The sequence below is a fragment of the Globicephala melas genome, chromosome 11 (assembly GCF_963455315.2).
Source record: "Globicephala melas chromosome 11, mGloMel1.2, whole genome shotgun sequence".
Taxonomy (NCBI): Eukaryota; Metazoa; Chordata; class Mammalia; order Artiodactyla; family Delphinidae; genus Globicephala; species Globicephala melas.
The window spans coordinates 59,492,415-59,504,951 of NC_083324.2; the positions used below are offsets into that span (position 1 = coordinate 59,492,415).

The 12,537-nt window shown below is 38.9% G+C and overlaps 1 protein-coding gene across 7 annotated transcripts in view; it reads right to left on the reverse strand.

The window, feature by feature from the left end:
* The window catches only part of BEND6 (BEN domain containing 6), a 52,115-nt gene that overhangs the window by 5,780 nt on the left and 33,798 nt on the right, over positions 1–12,537 (reverse strand). For 4 of the 7 annotated variants that reach the window (XM_060307931.1, XM_030841003.2, XM_060307932.1 and 1 more), the window contains 3 exons: positions 7,320–7,540; positions 5,599–5,791; positions 4,278–4,414 (listed from right to left, as the gene is read on the reverse strand). In XM_060307931.1, the coding sequence (XP_060163914.1) occupies positions 4,287–4,414; positions 5,599–5,791; positions 7,320–7,540 (542 nt within the window). In that variant the 3' untranslated portion in view covers positions 4,278–4,286. The other 3 variants (XM_060307934.1, XM_060307936.1, XM_060307935.1) reach the window with 3 other exon arrangements.

Genomic DNA, 12,537 nt, shown 5'->3' on the forward strand with positions numbered 1-12,537 from the left:
CCCAGCAGCACACTCCCCTCTGGTCACCAGAACTATATGCTATAGGGATGCCCCCATGTGGGCTGAGTGGGCCCTCTGTTGTGTTGGGGCTGACTACTGTGGGTGCCCTGGTACACAGGACTGGCCTCTGGTCCAGTTGGCTGCCAATCCCTACCTCCTACAGAAGCTACCAGCTGTTGGTGGGTGGGGCCACATCCTGGCACAGCTGGCTGCATGGCCTGGGGAGTCCTGGGGATGGTGCTGGCCCACTGTTGGGTGAGGCAGGATCCTGGCAATTCTGGCTGCAGGCCCAGGGTGTCCCAGGTCAGCTGGCTGCAAGACCCAGTGGGTCCTGGGGCTTGTGCCAGCCCACTGGTGTGTGGTGCAGGGACCTGGCATGCTGGCTGTGGGGCTTGGGGCTCCCAGTGCGGGTTCTGGCCTGCTAGTGGGTGGGGCCAGGCCCCTGTTCAACCTGAGGGTGTCCCAGGACTAGGGGTGACTGGCTGGTGGGCAGGTAAGCCCCAGCACTAATAGGCTAGAGGGAGGACTCCAAAATGGTGCTTACCAGTACCAGTGTCCTCATGGTAGAATGAGCTCCCAAAAGTGGCTGCTGCCAGTGTCTATATCTCCAGGGGAGTTCCAGTTGCCTCCTGCCTATCCTGGAGGCTGTCCAAGGTCAGCAAGTGAGTCTGACCCAGGCTTCTTTCAGATTGTTGCCTCTGAGCTGGGACTTGGAGCATCTGAGATTCTGTACCTGCCCTTCAAGAACGGAGTCTCTAATTCCTACAGCCCTCTGGCTCTCCTGAACGCAAGCCCTGATTTCAGAGCTAGATGTTCCGGGAGCTTACCTTCCTGGTGCAGGACCCTAGGGTTGGGAAGCTTGAAATGGGTCTTGGACCCCTCACTCCTTGGGAAGAACCTCTGCAATTGTGATTATCCTCCTCTTTGTGGGTCACCTACCCAGGGATGTGGGTCTTGACTGTACCACAACTCCGCCACTCCTACCCTTCTTGTTCTGGTTCCTTCATTATATCGTTAGTTGTAGAAGGCCTTTTCTGCTAGTCTTCAGGTTGTTCTCATAGACAGTTGCTCTGTAAACAATTGTAGTTTTGGTGTGCCCCGTGGGAGGAGGTGAGCTCAGGGTCTTCCTACCCTGCCATCTTGGTGACCAGGAAATCATTTAGATCAGGATTTCTAAACTTTGACAGAACTGACAGTTGAACTGGGTAATTATTTTGTTGTGGGGGCTGTCCTATATATTGTTGGATGTATAGCAGCGTTCCGGGCTCCTGTCCACTAGATGCCAGTAGTATCGCCCAGTTGTGACAACCCAAAATATCTGTGTTTTCAAACCCCCTCTTTCAGGGGCAGGGGACAAAATCCCTCCCACTTTGTTTGAGCACTGCTGTATTAGATCACCTTTAAGTTATGCGTATGTAATATTATGGTAGAGATTATGTAAACTGGGACAGCTTTGGACATTTCAGGAGAAGGCTGTTAGAACACTTAGTGGGATGTTATAGAGGTGATCTTCTAATATTCTGTAATTCTTATAAATAAAATTTTCTTTAGCTCTCGTAAGAAAACAAAAAATGGAGAAAGGTCAGAAAGATTGGCAACATCAAGCTCTAGGCAGAGTGCGAGCTGCTAGCAAGTTGAGGGCAGTCACAGGAGTGAGAACAAATAGATGACAAAGGAGGCAGGATGGGATTTAGCTCTTGCTTTCACAGAAATGAATCTTAGCAGGGAAATGGTTGTCCTTTCAAATGCAAGCCAGTGGCAACTTCGAGCTCAGTCCTGAGTGGAGGGCACAGTCTACCAGGGCCCCTGGTGGGGTTACTGGGCTTCCTGGATGTATTGGAATTTGTAGAAATCTACATGGTTTCACAGTACCTATTGCCTTGCTTATAGTAATGGGAGGACAGTTGTTTTTCCAAATACTTTTGAGGGCAGGGGGAGGAAGGGTATGGTTTGCCTGAATAAATGTGTTCACTTTAGGCTCCTATTAGTTAAATGAGCAAGAAGAGAAAAATATAGCAGCATTCCACCAGGTGGTGCTATATCTGACTCATTCACCAAGCATGGCTGAATTAGGTTTTCTGTGACCCTGTCTCTCCCAGTGTATTTTCTCAGTCCTTTTGAAATAATGTGGATTGAGCTATACTTCAAATGAAAGATATCTGCTGGTTGAAAAAAAAATTCCATTCTAGTGTTAATCTCTACTTCTGACTCAAAATATATGCATTTCTATTCCAAGGATCTATCTTGACAACCAAGCTCAGGCGCAGAAGGCGCTAGAACATATTGTGTTCATAACAAAAGATTTCTCCCTTTTTTCAATTTTTTTTTTTTTTTTTCGGTACACGGGCCTCTCACTGCTGTGGCCTCTCCTGTTGTGGAGCACAGGCTCCGGACGCGCAGGCTCAGCGGCCATGACTCACAGGCCTAGCTGCTCCGCGGCATGTGGGATCTTCCCAGACCAGGGCACGAATCCGTGTCCCCTGCATCGGCAGGTGGACTCTCAACCACTGCGCCACCAGGGTAGCCCTACCTTTTTTCAATTTTAATTAATGCTATCGCCAGGTGATTTGATAACACTGCGACTGGCTGGTACAAGCAAAACTGATATAAAAACTTTTTAACTTCAATTTCTTCAATACTCTGCTGACTTATCAGAGATGAATTTCATGCCTACCCTCATCAGCCTGGGATATAAAAAAGGCAGAGGTTAGGATATTAAAATGCTTTGCAGAGCTCTGAAATACAATGTGCTCCAGAAGACAGCCCTATGACCTGGAGGTCTGGTTACATGGCATTTAAACAGGGAACTTGGCCATGATACACCAGGACAACTGGATAGCCTGACATCAAACTGAGAAGTTCTATATATTCAATATACTGTGATAAACCATAATGGAAATGAATATGAAAAAGAATTTTTATGTATGTATAATTGAATCACTTTGCTGTATAGTAGAAATTAACACAACATTGTAAATCAACTATACTTCAATTAAAAAAACAAAACAAAAGAGAAGTTCTAAGGGCTCATTTAAGCAATTATCTCTTAACTGGCAAGTTGTGAGATTCACCATCTACTGAAATTTTTAATCCCTTGGGGAGAAAAAGGATACAAATATGTTTATCTTTTATAAATCTTCAGGTCTGTCTACCAGTATGTGTGAGCCAAGAGAAAGAATTCCCCTTCAGCTGTTATAAGTAGGTTTTTTGGTTATTTTGTTTTGTTCTTTTTAAGGAAGAGAGACTATTATTGACCCTCAGCAGAGGTAGCCTTAATTGAATAGTAACATACTAAGGGACCCTCAAGGAGGATGGGGCAGTAGTTAAAACAGTGGGTGGGGGTGGGGTGGGTCCATATCCTATTTAAAACATGGTCAGAAGAAAAAGACAAGTGACATGGTCTCAGGCGAAGAGCAGGCAAATGGAAATCAAAGATAGAAGTAAAGAAAATGGAAGGAAAACCTGCCCTCATGTGTTTATCATATACGTCTGTTTATCAATAAAAATATTAATAGCACAACAATGCATATTTGTCATATATTTTCCATCAAAATAATGGAGAGGAAGGGTGACAACAGGTGGAATGGCCAGGACTTTGAGTTGCTAAAGCAAACACAAAGTTCCTCATCACAGGCTTGCCTAGGGCAGGGCCTGACCATAAAGTGTATTTTCTTTAGAACTCGCTGCAAACAAATATTTCTTCCTTTTAGTATTTTAAACAAACATATTGGTAAAAATCCTTATCAAACAAATACAAACTATAACAACTGACTTAAAGATTTAAAGACATTGAGAAGCAGGATGGGGATGGTAGAGTGCACTAATGTACCTCAGAGACCTCCTAAAGGTCTGTATTTCCCTTATTCTAGAGAAGCACTTCCTAAATTGCCACGTGTCCCTCCTTTGGCTGCTTTCTACCCCTCCCCACAAGTTAACATGTGTTGTGTGAAGAGAAAGAAAAGCTCCTTAGTGAAACACATTTGGAAAACACTCTACACTATATGCCCTTCTTAGAGATTTCTGGTGCACTTGGGCATATTTAAAGGGCATCAAAATATTTGAGAGGCTCTGGGAAAGGAGAATCCGTGTAACTGACTCAGCATTTCCCAAGTTTAAATCCCCATCCCCGTCCCTACCTTCACCCCCAGGAATACTCATTAGCATCTCACAGGCCTCTAGTCTCCCCTAGTAGAGTGTTTGGGAAATGCTATTCCATAGATACAAGTACTGTGTCTTCTTGCTACATTGAAAGGATTGTGAAGATTTACAAGACTTACCGAAAGGATCTACTTAATATCCTGAGAGTTCAGATTTTTGCTCAAATATGGCTTCTTGGTACAATTGTTTAGCTTTTGCCCTATCATTCTCCTAATTGAAACATCATCTGTGTTGGGAAATAATTGTTTTGTGATTCCTGTAAAAACAACAACAAAACACAGAAAAACACTTTGTCAGAAGGATGTAGACTCACAGATGCAGAGAACAAACCAGTGGCTGCCAGTGGGAAGGGATGGGGGAGGGGCGATATTGGGTAGGGGGGTAAGAGGTACAAATTACTATGTATAAAATAAGTTATAAGGATATATTGTACAACTGGCAATATAGCCAATATTTTATAAGTATAAATGGAACATAAACATTAAAAATTGTGAACTACTATATTGTACACCTGTAACTTATATAATACTATACATCAACTATACTTGAATAAAAATAAATTAATTAATTTAAAAAAACCACTTTATCAGGCCTCTGCATCTTAAGGTATGAACTGAAATAAAACACCAAGCAATTCACATTATAATTTTGTCTCTATTTTGAAAAAGCAGCCCAACACCCATGAGATATTTAAATAGATGAATCTCTAGGCAGATTTTTCAAAGCAAAGCAAGAGATAACAAAAGTCTATATCATAAACTGAGAGCATACATATATGTCTTCCTATGGTACCATTCAGCTTTAACTTTGCTGCTTGCTCTGAATGCTAAGTGCCCTTGATCCAAAATGCTGGGAATTTATTTTTACCCATTCCCAACATCAGTTGAAACAAGCAGATTCTGACTGACTCTTTTCCAACTAAGAAATGATGCACTATTAAAATATAGAGAGCTGTGATTCAGTGAGTCCTTAAATTTGTTGGATATTTGCAAAAAAATTACTTGATAACCTAAATTATTATATTTAAGGAGGTTAATTAACTTAAAAACCATAAGTAGGATGGTTAAATTAACTCTGTTTTTTTCTGAGTAAAAGATAAGGGATATTTCTAACCAAGATAAGAAAAAGAAAATAAGACATAAACTGTTACTAAAATTTTGTTGGAAAGGATTTTGAAAATTTACTTTTCTAAAGCTATGAATTTTATGAATTCAAACTTTTCAGTGATATAAAATTCATTTTTATTTTAATAACCATTTTTAATGTAAAGTTGTTATACAAAATTCCCCATATATCATAAGAGGTTTAGGCTATCCTCAGATCTTTCTCTCATAGAAAAATAAACTTGAAGAATAAAAAAGGTAATGAAAGAACAACTTAAAGTTGAATGGTAAAATGATTTCAGATTCATGTGACAATATAATACAAACACATTATCACCTATGATTTCTTGAACTTCATTCTGATTCATAGCTGGTTTCACTGCCTTGTCCCTTGAAGTAGAGGATTTTGCCCCCGTCAGGCTGTGTGTGGCCATGTATTCATTTGTGTAGAGCACTTGCATTAAATCATTAATAAACTTCTGAGGCTTGCTCTTGTTGCAACGGGCAATCTGCCATTTTTCAATCTTGAACTAAAAAATTAAAAATAATAATTGAAATAACTGAAAAAGGAAAGGAAAGGAATATCTGAAGAATATATTACTCATTGAATTAATACAGACCAGAAAACAAAACCAAGTCTTTAAGATGATGTATGATACTTTTAATATATATTGTACATTTCAGGGGTTAGAGTTAGATGTTAACTTTGAGATAATTCCCAACATATATGAGGTATTTGTTCTAGAGTGTATACAAATTCTTGTCATGTAATCTGGATTTGGTGCTTTAAGGATTAATCCATACTTAACATTTCCTACTAAGCATGGTAGCATAATAATGGCCCACTGACAATATTCACATCGTTATCCCTGTAACCTTTGAATACGTTACCTTATATGGGAAAATCAACTTTGTACGTGTCATTAAAGTACCTTGAGATGGGGAAAATATGCTGAGTTATCCAGGTGGGTCCAGTCCAATCACGTGAGCCTTTTTTTTTTTTTTTTACACTTAAAATTTTTGTACTTTATTGCAGGTACGAATATGTATATTTACATACACATATAACTTTATGTTTATAAATATATACACACAGTATCTGGTACGTAGTAAGCACACCATAAATGTTAATAATAATAATGAAAATGGCTAACATTTATTGAGCACTCACATGAGCCCTTAACTGCTGAAGAGGGAGGCAGAAAGAAGACACAGAGGAAGGAGGAGAGAATAGAAGAGTGAGAGGGCTTTGCCTGTCCTGACTGGCTTTGAAGATGATGGAAGTGGACCGTGAACCAGGGAAGGGGGATGCCTCTAGAAGCAGGAATGGCCTTCAGTTTATAGTTGACAAGAAAACAGAAAACAGGGAACTCGGCTCTAGAAGCATAAGAAACTGAGTTCTACAGCAACCCCCATGGACAGGAAACAGATTCTTCTCCAGAGCCTCCAAAAAGGAGAGTACCTGCCAACACCTTGATTTTACCGCATTTCTGACCTACAGAACTCTGAGGTGGTAAGTTTGTATTATTATAAATCACTAAGTTTGTGGGAATCTGTTACACAGCAAAGGAAACCAGTACACTAAGATTCAAATATTCTGAATGTTAGATAGTGAGCATTTAATTACTGCTCTTGAAGGCATAATTTCCCAGGCCGATTCTAACAAAACTTGTATTTTTAGCTTCTATTTCTTGATTAAGAGAAGTCGGGAAAGTAGAAGAATTGTGTTCTGCCAGCATGTACAGCCTAAAATTCACCTTGTCTCAATGATACAGTTTTATAACCTTTAATGCATAGTTGTCCTTCTGTCACTGGTTTAAGAATTTCCTAGTTTAATAACGTCATCATTGTCCACCATTTGACTTTAATTTTCTGAACTGGATATTCATTTCACAAATATTAGATTTATTGTAAAAGACTGTTTTACGTAGTCAGAATATTATGATTGACCTAAAGTTACATAAAGTGATCTGATAAGACAGTGATTATGTTGTACAGTAATTTTAATTTTGTATGTAACTGTATCCCAGAGAAAGATGGGATGGTCTACCAGCTGACCTGTTTCTCATCCACGTGATGCTCCTCCTCAGTTTTCAAGGAAATTGGTGAACTGTAATTAGAATTAGAATTACTACATGTGGAGGCAAATGAATCTGGTGAGGAGTTATTTGTTGCTCTCCAGAGGGTGGACGCAGACGTGGACAGGGTTCCTCCACCCTTGAGCAGGGCCTCCGCCATACCAACCAATTCTTCAAACTGGGTGACGGCCTGTGGTAAAACTAAAATGGCAAGAAAAAGTAGTACTTTACAAATACTTGGCATAGCAGCATAGATACATATTTTCTATGATGTGTATATGCATAGAAGTATGTAGACCAAAGCAAGTTAACACTTGCTATCTTTGGAAAATAAACATGGTAAGAAGAATGGTTGGAACATATTTACTTTTTTTTTTTGGTGGTACGCGGACCTCTCACTGTTGTGGCCTCTCCCGTTGCGGAGCACAGGCTCCGGACGCGCAGGCCCAGCGGCCATGGCTCACGGGCCTAGCCGCTCTGCGGCATGTGGGATCTTCCTGGACCTGGGCACGAACCCGTGTCCCCTGCATCGGCGGGCAGATTCTCAACCACTGCGCCACCAGGGAAGCCCTAACATAATGTTTTTAAGACTTGATTCTTTTTCTAATTGCTAATGATGTTATTTGAAGGTGTTTAAGGAGACATTACTGATTCTATCACCTTCCATCAGGCCAGTTTAAGTGACAAGATAAAATAAACCGTTTCTCACAGATTGAAATAAATTTTCTATGGCCTTAGTGCATGATTTGCCAGGGAGTCAAAGGCCATCAAATTAGTAAAAATTCATGGCCACAGTTCAAATCTATGTGTTCACATATTAAAGATGGATTTTGGTAATCAACTGAATGTTCTCTTTGTTCCTTTTTTTAAATGGAAACTTACACATTCAAAGCTTTCATGCCTCCATGTTAAATGGTCTTCTCTTGTTATATCTAGTTTCTTTCCTAAGGACAAATAACATTTTGTTGGAGTTGGAAGACACCTTGAACCCTGTGTAATTCAACTCCTCACTCTATGGTTGGGGGTAACGCCTGCTGGAGAGGTGAAAAGACTCTGAAACTTTTTTGTACTTTTCTAAGCATATTATTGAGCTATATAATCTTTGGAATAATAGCTGATTGGAGACCTGAAAATCAGACATATTGATGACATGTCCAAATCAATACATTTAGTACTATGTTAATAGAAAAATTTAAAAATCTGCTAAAGAAGAAAATCTTATTTTATATTTTTTCCATTAATATTTGCTAAGCACCTCTCATGTGCCAGACAGTTGTTCAATCAGCAATTATTTATTGAGCACTTAATAATATTAGACATTTATCTAGCTTCTACTCTGTGCCAGGCACTATTCTGGGAACTTTACTGATGTTCATTTGTTTACTCCTCATTGCAACTCTCTGAGATAGGTATTATCATTACCCGCAATTTACAGATGAGGACAGTTAGGCAACGAGAGGTTAAATAACCCATCAGGGTCAACTCAGTGAAAAGAAGAGGCAACATTCAAATTCGGACTCTGCCAATTCCATGCTATAAACTTCTATGTCATGCCAACTCTCAACATTTGCCCACCACTCTGTTAGGTGCCAGGGATGAGACTGGGAGCAAAACCAGATGTGATCCTAGACTCTTGGAACTGGGAGAGGGTGGGGGGTATTGTTTACCTAACCATGCTGTGTGTAAAAATTTGGCCCGCTCAAAGAAGGTCTGGCCACCTGTCCTAACCGCCACCCACCACCCCCCAGTTCCTGAGAAGTAACCTCTCAACCCTTGAATTTCCCTAGCGATAGCAGGAGTGTCTTTGTTATTCATGGTGAGCCCCTTAGAACACACCTGATTTATGTTTATGCTAAGGAGTTTCTCAGGGTGGGGACAGTCACACCCAATAATCTTAGGGTAGAAGCTGGCCATAGTCAGAAAGCCAGAAAGACCATGTGGGCAATCAATCAGTGAATCAATCATGCTCACGTAATGAAGCCTCAGTAAAAACTTTGGACACCCAAGCTCAGAGAGCTTCCTGGGTGGACAATCCTCTGTGCATTTTGTTGTAACATATAAAGACTAGTACGTAATATACCCTGAGGACAGAAGTTCCTCACTTGGAAACTAACCTGACTCTGCCCTATGTGTCTCTTCCAACTTTGCCTGGTTCTAATTTGTATTCTTTCCCTGTAATAAATGTAACCATGAATATAATAGGTTTTGGTGAGTTAAATTTCTCTGGCAAATTACTGGACCTGAGGGTGGTTTTGGAAAACCCCTAAACTTGCAGTCAGTATCAGAAGTCTTAGAAGACTTGGCAGTCTAGAGGACTGTGCCCTTAACCTTGAGGTTTGGCTAACTCAAGGTGCATGCAAAGAAATAAAAAATCACAGTTGTTAAGGTCACAGAGGAGAGGCAAACAGCCTAGAGAGGGAAGGGCCACAGAGGGCTTCTCTTAGGAGGTCAAGATTGATCTGAAACCTGAAGGCTGAGCAGGAATTAAATAGCCGGAGGGAATGAGGAGGTCATCAGAAGCATAGGAAACGTAAGTTCTGTATTTGAGGAACTGAAAGAAGGCCAAAGCTGGAATGTAAAGAGAAAAAGGGAATTCTGCATTAAAGTGGGGTTTAAAGAATATTCACTGTTTTTTCTAATAATGAAAGTTATACATGTTCATTGGAATATATCCTTCTTGCCATTTCTATTTTTGTATATCTCTATCTATATTCATGTATTTTGTTTTACATAATTAGGACAATGCTATATGCATAGCATTGTATCATGTTTCTTTTTTCCAATTAAGACCATAAATTGAATATTTTACCTATTTTATTAAATCTTGGAAAATATGATCTTTTGAGGTCTAATTTGCTTAGAATCAAAGTCAAGATCTTATGTGAAGTCTGAGCAGAATTTAAGTAGGTAGAGGGGGATGAGTTTGACAAAATGATATACCCAATTAGCTCACACTAATATGTTCGAGATATAGAACATTTCTGCCCACCCAGAAATTTGCCTCATGTTCCTTCCAAATCAGTCCCTGGACTCACCTCAGGGGAAACCATTAATGTGACTTCTTTAGTCAGAGACACATTTTACCTGTTCTAGAATTCCATATAAACGGATACAAACAGTATATTCTCCTTTTTTTGGTCTGACTTTTTTGTTGTTGTTGTTCTGCATAATGTTTTGAGATTCATTCATGTTGTTGTGTCAGTCATTCTTTTTTCAGGAGGATGAATATTATTTTTATTTTTTATTGAAGTATAGTTGATTTACAATGTTACAGGTGTATAGCAAAGTGATTCAGGTATGTGTATATATATATATATATATATATATATTCTTTTTTTGTTGCTGAGTGATATTTCATTACATGGATACTCCACAATTAAAGTATCCATTCATCTGCTGATGGGTTATTTTCCACTTGAACACACGACTTTAAGGATTCCCTAATATCTCAAGGTATTGATGTCCTCTAATTTATTCAAATGCTCCTTTTATTCTTTTTGGAATTTAGGTTGCTTCCAATTTTTCTTGATTACAGACAAAACTCTTATGAACCACCTACCACACACATCTTTATATGCATCTCTGATCGTGTCAATGCTATAAATTCCTGAAAGCGTACCAATAGGCTCAGAGGTATAAATGTTTCCAAGACTCAGTTAATGTCATTGAATGGCTCTCTAAAAAGAGTCTTCCATCTTAAATGCCCACTAGCAAGGTAAGAAGTCAGCCACATCACTGCACCATCAACAAGAGGTGTTCATTATTAACAACAATATTCACTATTTTGATAGGTTAAAATTTTAGTACAATTATTTAAATTGTAATTATTGCAATTATTTGATTATTGTGAAGTTGAATACATATTTATTTGTTTATTGATTATTTGAACTTATTCTATGAGATACCTATTAGACCAAAGAATGTTAGTACTTTTTAAATTTTATGATAGCTTAGATGGTTTTGGTAAAGTGCTTATAGGAATGCCTAGTGCATTATAAACACAATGTATTAGCTATTGTTATTAATTCCTTAATAACACTTTAACCTTTATATCTTAAGCACTTTAACCTTTAATTTGTCATAAGTTGCAATTATTTTTCTTAGAGTATTTTAATTTTAGTATGTTTTAAATGTACACACTTACAATACACTTACAACTTACAACTAATAACTAACACACAACTAATAACAACCTGCTGTATAAAATAAATAAAATTTTTAGAAAAGCACACACATATTTTTAGTTTTTACTTAATTAAAAGTAGCAGTCTTATGGAAGCAAACTAAGTGTCCATCAACAGATGAATGGATAAAGAAGATGTGGCACATATATACAATGGAGTATTACTCAGCCATAAAAAGAAACAAAATTGAGTTATTTGTAGTGAGGTGGATGGACCTAAAGTCTGTCATACAGAGTGAAGTAAGTCAGAAAGAGAAAAACAAATACCGTATGCTAACGCATATATATGGAATCTAAAAACAAAACTGGTCATGAAGAACCTAGGGGCAGGATGGGAATAAAGACACAGACCTACTAGAGAAAGGACTTGAGGACACGGGAAGGGGGAAGGGTAAGCTGGGACAAAGAGAGTGGCATGGAAATATATACACTACCAAATGTAAAACCGATAACTAGTGGGAAGCAGCTGCATAGCACAGGGAGATCAGCTCGTGCTTTGTGACCACCTAGAGGGGTGGGATAGGGAGGGTGAGAGGGAGGGAGATGCAAGAGGGAAGAGATAGGGGGATATATGTATATGTATAGCTCATTCACTTTGTTATAAAGCGGAAACTAACACACCATTGTAAAGCAATTATACTCCAATAAAGATGTTAAAAAAAAAAGTAGCAGTCTTTTCCTTAGTTCATTCATTTACTTTATACTTAGCAAGTCATTCAGATCAGTTAAATATTCACTCATATATTTCATACAGTTTAAACATCTTTTCACAGGTAAGTTTTTTTTTCTCCGCGGATATATTTTTTTCTAACTTTTAATGTAAAAATTTAAACACACACACAAAATAGTAAACTCCCATGTACCCCATGCCCTAGTTTCCAACTCATGGCCAATCTTGTTCCACCTGTATCCCCACCCACTTTCTTCCCACCTCCAAAATTACTTCAAGCAAATCACAGGCATCATTTCATTTTATCTGTAAATATTTCCGTGTATATCTCCAAAGGTAAGAAAT